The sequence below is a fragment of the Diadema setosum genome, chromosome 18 (assembly GCF_964275005.1).
Source record: "Diadema setosum chromosome 18, eeDiaSeto1, whole genome shotgun sequence".
Lineage (NCBI taxonomy): Eukaryota > Metazoa > Echinodermata > Echinoidea > Diadematoida > Diadematidae > Diadema > Diadema setosum.
This window is the reverse complement of record NC_092702.1, coordinates 11,637,171-11,653,392: the sequence shown is the minus strand read 5'-3', so window position 1 is coordinate 11,653,392 and position 16,222 is coordinate 11,637,171. Positions and strand designations below refer to the sequence as shown.

At 39.2% G+C, this 16,222-nt stretch overlaps 1 protein-coding gene across 3 annotated transcripts in view; it reads left to right on the top strand.

Annotated features, from left to right (window-relative positions):
• The window catches only part of LOC140242105 (ornithine aminotransferase, mitochondrial-like), a 104,968-nt gene that overhangs the window by 11,160 nt on the left and 77,586 nt on the right, over positions 1-16,222 (top strand). For all 3 annotated transcript variants that reach the window (XR_011902122.1, XM_072321867.1, XM_072321866.1), the window contains exons 2-4: positions 5,533-5,771; positions 14,362-14,586; positions 15,447-15,670. Coding sequence is in view for 2 of the 3 variants with exons in the window: in XM_072321867.1 (XP_072177968.1) it covers positions 5,591-5,771; positions 14,362-14,586; positions 15,447-15,670 (630 nt within the window). In the remaining variant the exon portion in view is untranslated. The remainder of the gene's footprint in view (positions 1-5,532; positions 5,772-14,361; positions 14,587-15,446; positions 15,671-16,222) is intronic.

Below are 16,222 nucleotides of genomic sequence, written 5' to 3'. Positions count from 1 at the left end.
CATGTCCTAAGAACTCTAGAGAAGATTCTATCCCATCACAAAAAATGTCCCAAACTGTGAAATGTTAATTTTAATAAATCAGCACGCACTAGTGCGCACTGTAATAGTAGCCAAATCTGAAAATAGTAGCCTCGCGTAGACCATAGGTGTTTGCACATTTCCTTTGTTCGCCTCCGTCTTCACACAGCTTTATATCAAATACTGTCTATCGGTATCCCTTCATCGAGCCTTATACATCCGCATGAGTATAGCCAGGCTGCCGCAGCTGCCTGGTCAGTGGCCCGGCACAGCGCAGTAGCACCAACGTAGCTGCGTACGTGGACATTTGTGTGCGTTTGCATGTTTGAGAGTATCGTAGTACACTGATCGTACAGCAAATTATCGAACTACGCAATCGAATGTAGTCAAAAAGGCCAGAAGACTACTCTTAGATCAAGGCGCATGTAATTTTTGACATTTTAGAGATTGCTCTATAGATGTCTCTTTATATATATGGGTCTTTCCATAGGGTTGGGGCACATAGGCAAAATCTCATCACCTGCACATACAAATGCAATTTCTGGAAACACATAATCCAAAGTTCAATGTTTTTTGTAATTATGGTATGTGTGTACATACATGTATGTTACAAAATGTGATACAGAAATTGAATCTTCTGTTTTTGTTGTTGTTGTTGTCTTCATTTAATGTTTGGTGTCCTGCCCTATTTTTGGGGTACCAAGTGTAACACAAATGCATATTGGGTTCAGAACACTAATACACATGCCTTACAATAGATCATATTAGATCATTGCAAGTACACTACCATGAGTTGTCTCACTCACAATAGAAAATTGATTTGGCTATCAGAAAGCTAATATTAAAAAATTACATGTGAAGATTGCTGTACCTATGTGATGATTCATATTGATCCTTTGCATGTAGCATCACATAGGTATGCAGGCTATTCCATCAAAAATATTGCATTGTTCAGAGCTGCAAAAGTTATCCAGGAAATCAACCCTGGGCCATAAACATATACACATGTGCCAAAGATGGAAATGAATGGAAGCTTGATGCTTTCATAATTGCAAGAAGCTTTAGTAGCAGCCATTTGGGGCTTTGGTGTCCGCATCACATAGGTACAAGGAAATGTCACAAGTCACTTTTTTACACTGAAGTCTTCAAAACTGACTAACTTCATACCCCTCAAGTATTGTAGAGTTGGATGCATTATTAAACCATAGTTACGGAACATTTGAAGAACGCTTAATTTGGGACCAGGGCAACTTTAAGGGTTTGTTGTCCACATCACATAGGTATTGTAGTCATAACTCATTGCTCGCTGGTTTCCAAATGTCACCATTAAATTCAAAACAAATGTCTTTCATCAACATTTCATGATAGGATGGATCGATTTGATACAAAATTCTGTGCAGAAAAATATGTTTTCTCAGAGTTTGAATACCTATGTGATGCAGACACCGTGTCCTAGATTTTTGCATCACATACATACAGTATAGGTAAATCTTCTTCATGTTCATCATCGATAACTTTGAACAAACTGTAGAAAATTGATAACTGATTTCTAGCCCATTCCTAATGTTTTTCAGTAAAACAGTCAAAAAATGTTGTTTCAGCACAAGAAAATACACACAAACCTCTTTTTATCCAGAAATATGTACCTATGTGATGGGGACACGAAAATTTGGTTTCCGCATCACATAGGTACATTCGTATGTCAGCCATGGCATGGTTACTTCAGATATTGTATTGAGTGTTTTGCAACTGATTGTTTTCAGCAGTTGCTTTATGCATAATGCATTTTATGATCAAAATAGGCATATTCATGCCTCCTTTGACCTCATTTTAGCTCAAAATAGTACCTATGTGATGTAGACACCATTGTATTTTTGGTGACCCCATCATCCTGACAGCCTTGCATTGCAGTTCTATTCATGATTCTTTGCACTTTGTGACTTCAATTCCAAGCCTTCAAGAATCAATTGCTACGGTAGTATATTTGTTGTTGTGTTGTTGTTGAGATGGGGTCTACCACCAAGTTCTACTGCTCAAACATCATGGGTAAAACCAGTATCGCAATGTCAGACCAGAGAATTTGACCCATGTAATAGTATGATAGAAATTGGAATTTACAGTCCACAGTAAATTAAGGTTTAGTACAGCTGTATACCATGGAATAACTCATTTGATAATGACAGGGAAGTTGAAGCAGCCTACACAGTAAAATAGAGCATCTTTAGGTGAAAATAGTCATAATGAAAATGAAACTTTAACATCTTGACTGATTTATTCTATACATTGAATATCTTTCTCATCATACTGTAATCAAAGGGGAAAAGGATATTTGGTCAAAATCTGAAGTAGTGAACGGCCACATACACTTGGCTCTGTAGCAATTGTAGGTTCTACATTACTGTTAATAAATTAAAATCTTGTTCCTACTGTAGAAACAGACATTGGCGGTATGAAACCTTAGCATACAAGCCGCCTAGCTTATTTTGGGCATGAAACTTGGGAATTGCTACCAATCAAAACTGTACGCATATTTCAGACAAAAACTTTTGATCACATTTTACTTCCATAAATTTTTGCTCTGTATGCAAAATTAATTTTGTGCACACAAAAATCCCTGGTTTGATCATGTACACTACATGATATATCTTGTTCATGTACAATGTACTTGCAACAATTATTTGAAAGTTTTAATCATTTTTTTCTTTTACATTTTATGTGTAAGTTGATAAAATTCTTTGTCTTGTACATAGAATTTCCACTGTTCAGAAGGTATTTTAGAGTAATTACATCCGTTCTTGAAAAAATGCGACAGGATTGCGTTATTCAACAGTTTTTACGCTACTGTCACCAGGCGAGATCGCGATTTCATTAATTATTTCAACTATAATCATACACTCGTATTTGCTAACCACCAAAAGAACTGGAAGTCAGGACTACAAATGGAAAGGATATAATGTTGAGTTGCACACGCATTCCAATTTCCATATTTGCCACGAGTGTCGCTACATGAAAAGTTTTTGAGTGCGTTATCTTTTTTCCCTTGTTGCGCTGTGGTCTGACCTATAACATTACGCACGCGTGTGATCTCGCGAAAAAGACAATCGAGTGATTATGTTGATAATTTAGTAGGAACATCGAATGGTATTAATGTGTTTTTTGCGTGGTTTAGAAGAAAACATGGAAGGAACCGTTCTCTGCAAAACGGGAAAAAGACATGGATAGCATGAATTCGATTTTCAATGTTTCATTTGTGTCGTGTTTGAAAAGCGGCAAGTCAAGAAATGGTACCTCGTTATAACCGATTCGTTCTGCCATAGGTTTACACGCAAAGGAAAACGGGACCGACGCGATCACCTCGTTATAAGCGGTTCCTTGTTATAACCGAACTCGTTATAACGGGGTTTCACTGTAGTATGTATAACTGATCATTACCTCCGCCAAGGGAGGAGGTTATGTTTTCTTTACCGTTGGTTTGTTAGTTTGTTTGTTTGTCCGTGTGCAAAATAACTCAAAAAGTTTTGCACGGATTTGGATGAAACTTGCAGGAAAGTTTGAGAATGACACAAGGAACAGATGATTAAATTTTGGTAGTGATCCGCGAATTTTTATGGATTTTATGAAGGATTTTTTATATTTTGCCAGGTAGGGTCAATGAACTTGGGAGTTCAAGCTGAGCATTTTTGAGGTTTTCATGCGCGCACTAAAGTGCGTGCTCTAGTTTCTGCTTGGGCGAGGCGCGCCGCGCATCTGAGGGTTTATGACGTAACAAAGGCTTCTATATTGGGAAATCTGGCGATTTTTCAGTGGGTGGAAATCACTGATTTGAAGAGCAAGATCATCGGTGGAAAGTAGCTGCTTGGCGGAGGTCTGTGCTCTCAGAGTGCTTTTCTAGTTTTTCAAGTTATTCAACCAGGAATAACATCATATTTTACACTTTGATAACAGAAACAATGAATGTTTGTCATTACTTTTATACACAAGCAAAGAAAAATTGAGGGTTGATGACATCATCTCATCTGCATATAAATACAAACTGTATGAGAACTGTGCTGCAGAAATTGGTGAAACTTCACAATGTCATAATCTCCCTAATTTTTTTTTCTCAATTTTGGTGAAATTTTCACTGTTATAGACATACTTGTAAGATTTTAGTCTTTCTTGTAAGATAACCATAGATAACTGGACTTGTATTTGACTTTCCCACAATTTCCCTGAGTTTTCTACCCTATTGGATGGACGAGCAGGTAGGCTTGAATGCTTGCGAGCTGCTGTGAGCTGGAGTCGTCCACTGTGCGACCTGATCGAGAGTTCCTGCGAGCTAACTGCAGGTCGCAAATTTTTTTTGAACATGTCCAAAACCTTGCGAGCTCAAGCGAACTGCTGCAAGCTGGTGAGATCTTTGGTCGCATCAGCTCACAGGCTCAGGTCGCACAGTGGGCATTTGGCTTTAGGATGACATTCTGTTTTTTCAGATCAATGTAACTTCTTACATTTTTGTTGCACTGGACATACAACAAGGAAAGTTGTAGAGAAAATGCCAAGCTTTGCTGTGATGACAAATCTATGATTATTTTTCTTTCAAATGACCAGTAGCTACTATATTATTGTAACGCAACTGGGCCATAGAAAATTTGTGTTCACTCCTTTTTTTTTCTTCTTTTTTTATATTCGTGTTCACTCTTGATCTCGATCCTAGCAGTCTGCTCAGTTATGCATTTATGCCAGGGATCTCATGTCTTTGCATACATTGGTAGAAGAATCACTCATAGTCACTGTCAGATATCACCACATTCATGAACTCTGAATTACTACAAGTAAATACACCAGTATAGACAAAATAATCAGATTGAAATGACACAAGTATTAACACTTGCCTTTAATTCTGGAAAAGTTCATGGAGAGTTGCAGGCTACACAAACAATTCACAAGTCACTGCCATTCCCCACAGCCTTACAAAGCTGGCTGCCCTGAAATGAGCCTCGCTCCCTACTCCTTTCCTACCTCAGATGTGGCTAAAAAGCAACTACCTCTCTGTTCCATTTTACATACAGATCTCTATACATAAACGAGCGTGACTAACTGCACGCCCCATCCATATTGTCCACAAAGGACAAAGGTCAAGTGAAAATGCTTACATTCTAGAATATTAGCTCTTTGAAACAATTTTAGGATCAAAATGAAACTTTGTTCTATGAATGCATGAATAAACATGTTTTGGGGTTAAGCCATCACTCTTTCAAACATGTCATTTACATTTCTTGCAAACCATATGAAACTGGAATCTCACATTGTGAAGATGTATAGACATATTTGAAAAATAGCGTGATATAGCAAAGGCATACCAGTCACCATAGTAAAATTTCTAATGTTATGACTACAATCTTGTGATTTTATGTTCCCAGTATTGAGATCTTGAGCTGCATTTTAATTTTTCTGGTTTTAGTAGTCACTGAGTAGGCACTGAAGGTAATGTAGCTGCAATGTACTATGTCTTTTGTTTTCATATTGATATAGGTGTCGTGGGTAACTTCCAGGTGATTACACAGAGCTCCATCCATCTTAAGTATCAGTCATGTTGTTCAATGCTTGTGGGCGCTTCCTCCAACGTGTTTTATCAACACAGCTGGTCCGCACCCATTCCAGCGTGCCCCAGCTTCAGGCATCTGTGACTTCTGACCAAGTGTTTGCCAGGGAGTCAAAATATGGTGCTCACAACTACCATCCTCTTCCTGTTGCATTGTCAAGGGCAAAAGGTATTTTGAAAAAGAACTCCTATCCATCCCTGTTTAAATGTAATGTTTGTATGCAGGAGTCACCTGAAAGTTAGGTGCATATGCCATGAAGTAACTAAGACTTTGTTTTAAAACACAACTGGAAAAAGGATTATCTATTAAGAAGTTGTTGCAAAAATGTACATGGAAGTGAAAGGTGAAGGGAGAGGTATATTGTTTCCAGTTACATTGGGCCAAAAGTTCACATACCTGCTACACTTGAAAAGAAAAAAATTTTCCTCAAATACTGTAAAAGTGGATATTTTCGCACAGGTAATTATTTGCGTTCAGCGGGGTAAGATGAATTTCGCTTGTTTTTAATTTTGTGGAATGGGGGCATCTAATTGCTGTATAACATGTGGCACACAAAAAATATTCACATAATATGCTTTTATATTTAAGCTAGCTTCTGGTTGCACAAAATGTGTGAAAATTTCCACTTTTACAGTATTCACAACTTCTCTCATCCTGTCAGCTTTTATTTTCATGTAGACAGACAATTCTCTGCAATATAGTAGTTGTACGTAATCTATCGAAAACACTTAAAGGTATATGTGTGGTACATATCTAAAACGAATATTTGCAAATAATCAGGTGGTCAAAAGTATCCACATGGCTGCACACTATCCCATTTTAAAGGGGAATACTGAAGATATTATATATGAAGTCAAAGAGTGGGACACAAAGAACAATTTGTCGTTTACATCGTTTAAAATGGCCTTTTTGAAGTGGAGTTAGAGGATATTGAAGATTTACACCTGTCACCCCCCTGAAATCTAGGTCACAGCGTAAATTTCGAGGCTTTGCCGATGACGTCATGGGGTGAAGGAAATCGCGCAAGGGCTCGAGCGCCGCAGGCACGCTCGCGCATAATGCATGCATTGTATTATACAAGTTGTTGTAGATACCCGGTATTTGCATATAAAAAGAAAGTTTTGAAAGTTTGTTTTTCGATAATGACATCATACGTTAAGGTCAGTGATGATTAGGATGATTTCTTGGTGGAATTTTAATGTGGAAGCGATGATGAACTGAGTGATATACACTAGTGATGATAGCGATGATGAAACTAGTGATGATGACCCTGGTGAAGTTGGAGAGATAGTAGATGTTGATGACGAGCCGCACGGCGGGGTGCAGGAGGGAGACGCTGCGGGCGAGCTAGGGGGAAAGGCCCAGGGCGGTCCGGTTGAAGCAGTACGAGCCCTTGCCACACGGCAGGCCAGGGGACAAAGCTGGTGATGCAGGACCAATTCCATATAGACTTCAAAATTTGGATTGGTGAGAGTTGTTTTTATTCTGAACTGAAAATGAACCAAGCTTAGTGCTGAGTTGAACTCGTATTTCAGAGCAGCAGTAGGGCCTAGGCCTAACAATATTAAATCGGGCTGGATGCTGTACTAACTTTTTATTAGGCTTTAGGGCCTACCGTAAGATTTTAGCTATGTTTAGAAAATAGAAGTCCATGTCAAAATTTCGGCTGTGTGATGAGCTTTGATGTAAATGTGAGACACATTAACTTCGTAATATCGCTCTTGACTCGGGTCTCAGTGTCATCTCAGTACAGTAGGCCTAGGTTTTTCTATCATTAATTTATATCCTTACGTAGTAACGTAGGGCCTAGCCCGACCAGACACAGCTGTGCAGCAACTTGGCTGTGTATAGCCTAGGCCCTAGTTATCCTTCACGCAATCTCAACTTCGCAGCTCGGCCGTATGTAATGTTAAGAAAGAGTGGATTCCGGAATTACATAGTAACAAAGGTCGGTGTACGATCTTTGATAGTAAGTCTACTACAGTAGACTTACTATCAAAGATCGTACACTGACCTCTGTTTCTATAGGCCTTAGGCCCTACTCATCGAAGATCGACTGATCCTCCTCCCTCAATGGCTTTCTCGCGTATAAAATCAAAAATACGCGGGGCGCAATATGCTGAAACATTCGCACATGAATACAAATCAAGAAAAAATAGGGGGATAGGTCCTAGGCCTACATGTAAATAACTTGAGGAAAAAGAATTGAAGAATATCCTCATTAAGGTAGTAAATACAAGTAATTATTGTTAACACCGGTCTATATTTGCCCATTCACTGGATTTAGGGTACGTGCTTTTCAATGGGAAAACAGGCGGTCGGTTTAAAAAATATAGGCGCCTATATACCTATACTACAGCTACCACGGGCGCTCGAAAAAACAAAATTAGATCTAATCATTCACTCTGATTTTTGGAATAATAAACTGCAAATTAACCCTTCTACGAAAAATTATCTTTTTACTGTAGCGCTATGTAAGCATTGCATTATAATTCAGGACGATTTTTGTCATGGAATAATCGACGTCTTTCACAAAACACCACAGCAACTTAAAGGGTGTGTACAGTTCTGGTCGAGGTGAGGATTTAGCGTTTAACATTTTGCAAGATATTCAGAAACCACTCTATGAGATGTCAAAAAGCATGCCATTCTAAGGGGTATCAAAAGTTTATTTGATGAAAATCGGTTTTGAAATGGCTGAGATATCCAAAAACAAGGTGAAACAAAGAGATCCTAATAAAAGGCGTGGCCTGTTGCCTTTTATTATTATCACTTTTTTTAATATCTCAGCCATTTGAAAACCGATTTTCATCAAATAAACATTGCATCCTTCTTAAAATTACATGCTCTTTCATATTTCATAAGAGGTTTCTCATTATCTTACTTAGGAATGTTCAAAACATGAATCCCCACCTCAACCAGTACTGTACAGTCCCTTTAACCCATTATAAATTCTACTGAACAAACTAAAGAGAAAATCGGCAAAGGGAGGCACAAATTTGGTATTGAACTGTGCAGTAAGAGGTCTAACATGAGCTTTTCGAACAATTTTCACGATGAAATCTTGTGATATATCGACATCTTCTAAATCGGAGGTGAATTAAGGTGAATTTCTTAGCGTTTCTACATTTTTGTGTCTTATTTTTGGCGATTTCGGCCCGTAACAACGCTCTGTAGATCATGATATACTAGTGGGCCTACCTTAGTATGAACAGCCCAGTCGCTGTACAATTTGTAAGTAGCGCAGCATCTGGTCGGACTATGTAGTATCATATCTTATCACATCACACTCACTCCGTACTCCCGGTCACAGCTCATCAGCATTCTATCTAGCTAGGAACCCTCACAAATTCACTGCACGATCCATTCATTACTTCACCGAGTCCATCAAAGTTTTATCACTTTATCGATGAAAACCACAGTGCTCTGTATCGTTTATTTTATCACCAGATAAGCCGGCCGGCCTAGCGCCTAGTCAAGACTTCGACTTGGCCGATACCCGCGCATTGCGTAGTACTCAATATCTAGTATAAGCACTCCACATACGCAGAATGTTTCGCGAGGTTTTTTTATTTTCGCCAATTTCGCAAACCTGGTGCTTTTTGCGAATTTAAAAACACGAGAAAATATTAACTCTCTTTCCGTATATATTTCCCCCTTCCGTAGTGTACTCCACAACCACGAATTTAAGCACTCGCGAAATTATTGGCAAGTCCCGATTTTGCGGAAAAAAAAGGACTTGCTAAATATATGGCGTACACAGCTGTAGTAGTACCAAGGAGCTGCTGATAGTACATGAGGTACGAAGCCCAGGCTTCTCCGCTCTTTGATACACGAAGGCTACTGCACTGCGACATACGCGGCCGGTGATGGGCGCATGCATGTTACTGATCAACTACGAAGCACCCACTACAGGCACTAGGCCTGACAACTTCTGTATTTGTGGCCTAAATAACACGTAACAGGCTTTATTTAAACGAGGAAATGTATGATTTCACAGGAGAATTGAAGTAGAAAATAATTTTATTTCATTTTTTGTGACATTCTGATAAAAAATGTCTTGGGATTTCGGGGTACGAGCCTCGACATCTCGCTCTCATCAGTAAGCTCAGGCTGTTGTGTGATACTTCCGGGTTTGCCCTTCACCCCAGGACGTCATGGACACGCCCACAAAATAACCACGGATCTTCTGATTGAACATGATTCAGGATACAATTTTTCTAAACAGCCGTTCTCCAAAACGCAATTTTCTAAATGGGTGAATTAAAGGCCGCTGTGTTTAACATGCTCTAAGCTTGAAATGGGGGAATAATCCAACAAAATATGCGTTTCCTTTAGTATTCTGCTTTAAGCTCACCTAAGGAGAAGGCTCAAGTGAGCTATTGCGATCGCTCTTTGTCCGGCGTGCGTTGTGCGTAAACTTTTTAGTTTTTCATCCTCTTCATGAGAACCCCTTAACCGATTTTCACCAAACTTGGCAAGTAGCATCCGTAGGGGATAGGATTTCAATTTGCTCAAGTGGGCACTATGCTGGGGGGCCCCCAGGGGGCCCAAAATCCCAAAACTTAAGGAATCTTTAAAAATCTTCTTCTCTAGAACTGCTGTGTGTAACTTAAGTATTATTCTGAGTCGTTAGAATGCATCTTCCATTATCTCCTTTTTTTTAGCTCACCTGAGCCGAAGGCTCAAGTGAGCTATTGCGATCGCTCTTCGTCCGGCGTCCGTCGTGCGTAAACTTTTTACATTTTCATCTTCTTCTTGAGAACCCCTTGACCGATTTTCATCAAACTTGGCAGGTAGCATCCCTAGGGGGATAGGATCTCAATTTGTTCAAGTGGGCACCATACCCCACCTGGGGCCCCCAAAATTAAGGAATCTTAAAATATCTTCTTCTCTAGAACCAGAACTGATAGAGCTAAGTTAATACTGTGAATTAGTACATTGATGACTGTAGTTTCAAGTTTGTTCATGGCGGAATCAGGGGTGCCCCTGTTGGGACCCAGGGGAGGGGGTGGGGAGGGGTCCTAATGGGGCCTAAATTGTACATTTTCATCTTTTTCTTGATAATGCCACTATGAATTTTCACCAAAATTGGCAGGTAGCATCCCTAGGGGGAAAAGAATCTCATTCCCATCAAATGGGCACCATGCCCCACCTGGGGGGCCCCAGGGAGCCTAAATTTGGACCGAAATTGCAAATTTTCATATTTTTCTTGAAAACCCTATCACAAATTTTCACCAAACTTGGCAGGTAGCATCCCTAGGGGGATAGAATCTCAATTCCATCGAATGGGCACCATGCCCCACCTGGGGGCCCCAGGGATCCCACACCCCCTCCTGTAAGGAATCTTTACAGATTTTCTCAGGAACCAGAAGTGATTGAGCTAAGTTGATACAATGAGTCAGTATATTGATGACTGTTGTTTCAAATTTGTTCATGGGAAAATTAGGGGTGCCCTCCCACCCCCTTGGGACCCAAGGAAGCGGGATGGGATGGGGGGTGGGGGGTGTCCAAATGCGGGCCTAAATTTTCATCTTCTTGCTGAAAACAACATAATGGATTTTCACCAAACTTGGCAAGTAGCATTCCCATGGGGATTAGATTTCAAAGTGTTTGAATGGGCACCATGCTTTCCTTAGGGGCCCCAGGGGGTCCAAACCTCCTAAATTAATGAATATTCAATAACATTTTTCTCTAGTTCTAATCAAAAGTGATAGGGCTTTAAGTCTTTTTCCCAAAGCTGCATAATCCAACATTCTAAAAAGTACAGTGTACTTGGCAGGTATTTTACCAGTGTGATGGAATATATAAATGAACCCAAATGCCCCCACTCTCAAAGCTACCCCCACCATAAGTTTCCAATGTTCTCAGGTAAGAGTCTGCAAGAATGCATGGAAGGTGAACATGCGATACTCGGGCAAGCGCGTGACCCCTGGGTCTCTTGTCTCTCCTTACCTTCTACCTTCTAGTCCTCTGTTTTCCTTAGTACAAACACACTTGTGAGTAGCATGCGTCTTATTTTTAGCCTCATTGTGTAATATTGCTGCAATTGAGAGGTGAGTTTTTGTTAGAGTGTTGCATGATTTGTGTCACAATATACATGCGAACAGTGTTCAAGCTATGGTTCCATGTATTTGTTTTCATGCTGGCGTTAACTTCTCCAATCTTTGTTTACTCTTTGTGTCACTTCAGCTGTTTGTCACACCTCTTTTGGCTTGAATTTGTATGCCTCCGCCACGAAGTGTCGCCAGAGGCATTATGTTTTCGGGTTGTCCGTCCTTCCATCCAATCGTCCGTCCGTAATGAATATTGTGGACAACGTCACTAAAAGACCTTATGAGGTATCCTTATTAGACTTGGTATGTATATGCATGAGTGGACGAAGGTGTGCCTATCAACTTTTTGGTGCACATGTGTAGGGTCAAAGGTCAAGGTCAAATGCTCAAGATTTCACCATTTTCCCCATATCTACACTATGCTTGAAGGTATTTTCTTGAAACTTGAAAGTTATAGTGTATACATGTGTTACCCGAGAAATAGAGAAAGTTTTGGGATGTGAGGTTAAAGGTCATGTTTTCACTTTTTTCTCCATATCTCGGAAATGGTCCAAGGTATCCTCATGAAACTTAAAACATGTGCATGTACTGCCTGACAATGATCCTCTTGGGAGTTTTGGGGTCACAAGGTCAAGGTCAACTCCTTAAGATTCACTATTTCCGTCATATCTATGCAATGCCTGGGGGATTTTTCTTGAAACTCAGTGACTGTATACAAGCATTACCAAATAGAAACTCTGGGAAAGTTTGTGGCTAAAAGGTCAAGGTCAAAAGTTTAAAGGTCAAGTGAAAAAGCTGCATTTCACTTCTTCCTCCATATCTCGGAAGTGACTCAAGGTATCATCATGAAACTTTGTACATATGTATGCATGTACTGCCTGTCGGTGATTCTTGGTAATTTTAGGGTCATGGGGTCAAAGTTCAAGGGTCAAAGGCCAGGTTAAAATGCTAAAATTTTACTATTTAATGCTGAAATTACACTTTTTCTCCATACTTTGGAAATTAGTCATTGCATATAAAAGGGTTAAAGGTCAAGTAACAATCATCAAATCCCCTAATACCTGCTCTCTTAAACAATATTGCCATTGATCCAACTAAACCTACATGTACATGATACTTCAAGGAAAGTGAACAATCACTACATTTGTGACAAATATGTCATTTTATTTTTTTGCCAATTATGTGAAACTCTCATCACACATTGTCAAGACGTACTATAGACTTAATGGGAAAATCATGCATCATGGCAGAGGCATACCAGTCGCCATAGCAACATTTCTAGTTTTCTTTTTATGTCACTTTAGCCATTCCCTTTACATTTAAAAGTTAGGTAGTTCCTTCAAGTGTGCTATGTATTTTTGTACTGTCAATTTGTCCATTTTGCTGCAGTATTTTGAGGGAAAATTTGTTCCCAGTCCCATTCACTGTGCTGTGATATCAGTCATTTTCCCCAACCATTTTTATAACGCATATTTGTCTTGCAGCTGCAGCCACTGGAGTATTGGTACTTTGTGTTTGTTGTTCATTTGCTGTGGTGTTAATGATTTTTGTCGTGTTTCTGACCACATCAAATGATTGATGACAATTTGCTGGTGTAAGAGACAATGGGCTGAGCAAACAATTCCTTCTTTCAATTCCCCTCTCCCCTCTCATACACAGCTCACTCTAATCTTTCCCCACCCTGCGATCCCTGGCCTGAAACAAAAACATTGAACAGACGATTTTGTGATTCATAAATGTTCACTTAGCCATGCAAAAGGATTAATAGGACTCTGTGTGACAAAAATTGAATCAAATGTCCAAAGAAAAATGCAAAGAAATCTCATATGCCTAGGCAGAGACAACTATCACTAAGTCCATGCCTATTTGCATGCTGGAACCACATGTTTTTGAGAGCTTCTTGACAGGACAATCATGACAATCTCAAAGCTGAAGCGTCTTGCCATCTCACACTCGGCAAAACTGCATGTTAAAGGGAAGGGAAACCACAAGCTAACAAGTCTTTTTTTCTTCTTCTTCTTTTTTCTTCGACTTCTAGATACTAGTTTCTGACCAATAAAGATGAAAAAACTAGGTACTTGCTGGTCCAACAGGGACAGGTCAGACCTGTAGAAAAGATGGGTTACTGTAAAAGTGGATATTTTCGCATGACTAATTTTTCGCGCTCAGCCGCTAGGATGAGTTTCACGTGTTCTTAATTCCACGGAATCAAGACATCAACTGCTGAAACATGTGGCAAGCAAAAATACTTGTGTGCTTTTATTTTCGCGTTAGTTTCTGGTTGCGCAAAATGTGCAAAAATATCCGCTATTACAGTAGTGTGCAGCTCTGATTAGTGCCTGTCAGTTCAAAATGTTTTCATACATGTTGTTAAATTCATGGTTGAACAGTGATTTGCAAAATTCACAAAAATTAAAACTCTTTACAAAAATAATGACTTATACAATAGTTGCTTTCCTTTGTTTTTGTCTTGAGGCTTTGGTAGGACTTATTCAAACAAAATGATTAAATCAAAGAACTCTTCTTTATCTTAAGAGTCAAACATTATTTGTCCATCATAAATTACAAGACAACAGCAAACTGTATATTTACTTTAGACTTTATTGATGACATTGCATTTTACTGATATATTTCTGTCATCCCCGAAATTTATTACAAATTAACTACCAAATACATTCTATTTTTTTTTATACCCACCTAAGGCATCTATGTCTGGGATGTGGAGGGTAAACGCTACTATGACTTCCTCAGTGCCTACAGTGCATGCAACCAAGGACATAACCATCCCAGGATCGTCAAAGCAATGCAGGATCAAGCTGAAATCTTGACCCTGACATCTAGAGCTTTCTACAATGATGTTCTAGGAGAATATGAAGAATTCATTACGACCATGTTCGGTTACGACAAAGTGCTTCCCATGAACACAGGTTTGTGTTACTTAGGATAGGAGATCTTTTACCTTTATAGGAAATTGTTCTGGCTTTCTTTCTTCATCAATTTGAAAGGCAACTTCTTTAGAAGTTGCCATATGTGTGAATGAAATGGCAAGATGATATCAAATATGGTACCATTTGCTTTCAAATGTTTCTCTGTGTTATAATATTTCATAATCTGTTGTAGTTGGTCAACTTGCAGTCTGTCTTTTTCAAAGAGTTTTGTCATTTGCCAATAAGAAGTATTCACTACATTTACCAATGAGGTAGTTTGCATGCTTTATTCAATAAGATTGTTCATGGATGATGAAAGAGTATTTTACTAATTAGTTGAAGGTTTTGAAGTTTTTTTGCTTTGACAGTCTTTCGATTTGCTGAAGGGGAATAACCAAAATAAATCATTGACAAAACTTGATTACTTTGATAAGTAACTTTGTTATTGCACTGGAGAGTTAGTGACTACTTTAGGCGGGCATTCTTTCCTGGAATAGCACAAGAAAGAGCATACACATTCTTGTGAATGTGAGTTATATGCAAATGCTTTCCCATTAAGGTTATAGCTACAGTGCAACCAACAGACAAGAGCACAGAATGAAATGCACTGTAGATGCAAGGGGAATATCTTTTCATTGCTTGTGAATGTGACAGACCCATTGGATAACACAATAATAAGGCTCCATTTAGAATGTGATATATCCTTAGGTCTGCTGTTAGGTGTAATTTGTATTTGTAACTTTAAAATGGTGAAATGCATTTTTTTTTCAAGCAGTTGATTGTTATTTCTCCTTCTTGGGTAGTTCTGTCCATGCACTGGGCTGAATTCAGTGCTGCAAATCAATTATTTTTCTTTTCAGGTGTTGAAGGGGGTGAAACTGCATGCAAGTTGGCTCGCAAGTGGGGCTACAATGTGAAGGGAGTGCCCAAGAACCAGGCTAGGATTGTCTTTGCTGAGGGCAACTTCTGGGGACGTACCTTGGCAGCTGTGTCTAGCTCCACCGACCCAGACTGCTATGAGGGCTTTGGACCCTACATGCCTGGCTTTGATATTATTCCCTTTAATGACCTGGGTGCCCTTGAAGTAAGACTTGCTCATGAAATGCAAAGATATATTTGCATATTCTTGGAAACAATTAATTGTTCGGTCACAGAATGATGATGGGGTCATGGTTGTGTTTGAAATCTATATAATTTACATTTAATAATCTACATCTAATGACATACCAGTAAATCTTTTATAATCACTTACCTTGCTCTGGGTCTGAAAGTATTATTCCTTGGAGCATTATGTTCCTCAACTTAATCTTGTAGTTGTTTGCTTTGTTGCTGCCATGTGTTTTGTAGAATGCTGGCAACAACTGTCAGCTACCTTGTCGTATTTCATTATACAGACAAGACAATCTTGGAGAGAGGAGAGCAAAAGTGAAAAAAGATGCCCTTAAATATACTGTGAGGCACAGCTTTCTGGTTGATATTATGGGTATATTAAACTTCAGCTCCCGCCCTAATATGACTTTCTGTGTTCTTACTATTCCTGTAAATCACTGGCTGTTGGCAAGCCATTGTTTAATATTAGCACTACACATATGTAATATTACCAAGCAGTCCCTCATTTAAGGATGCAGGTAAGTGT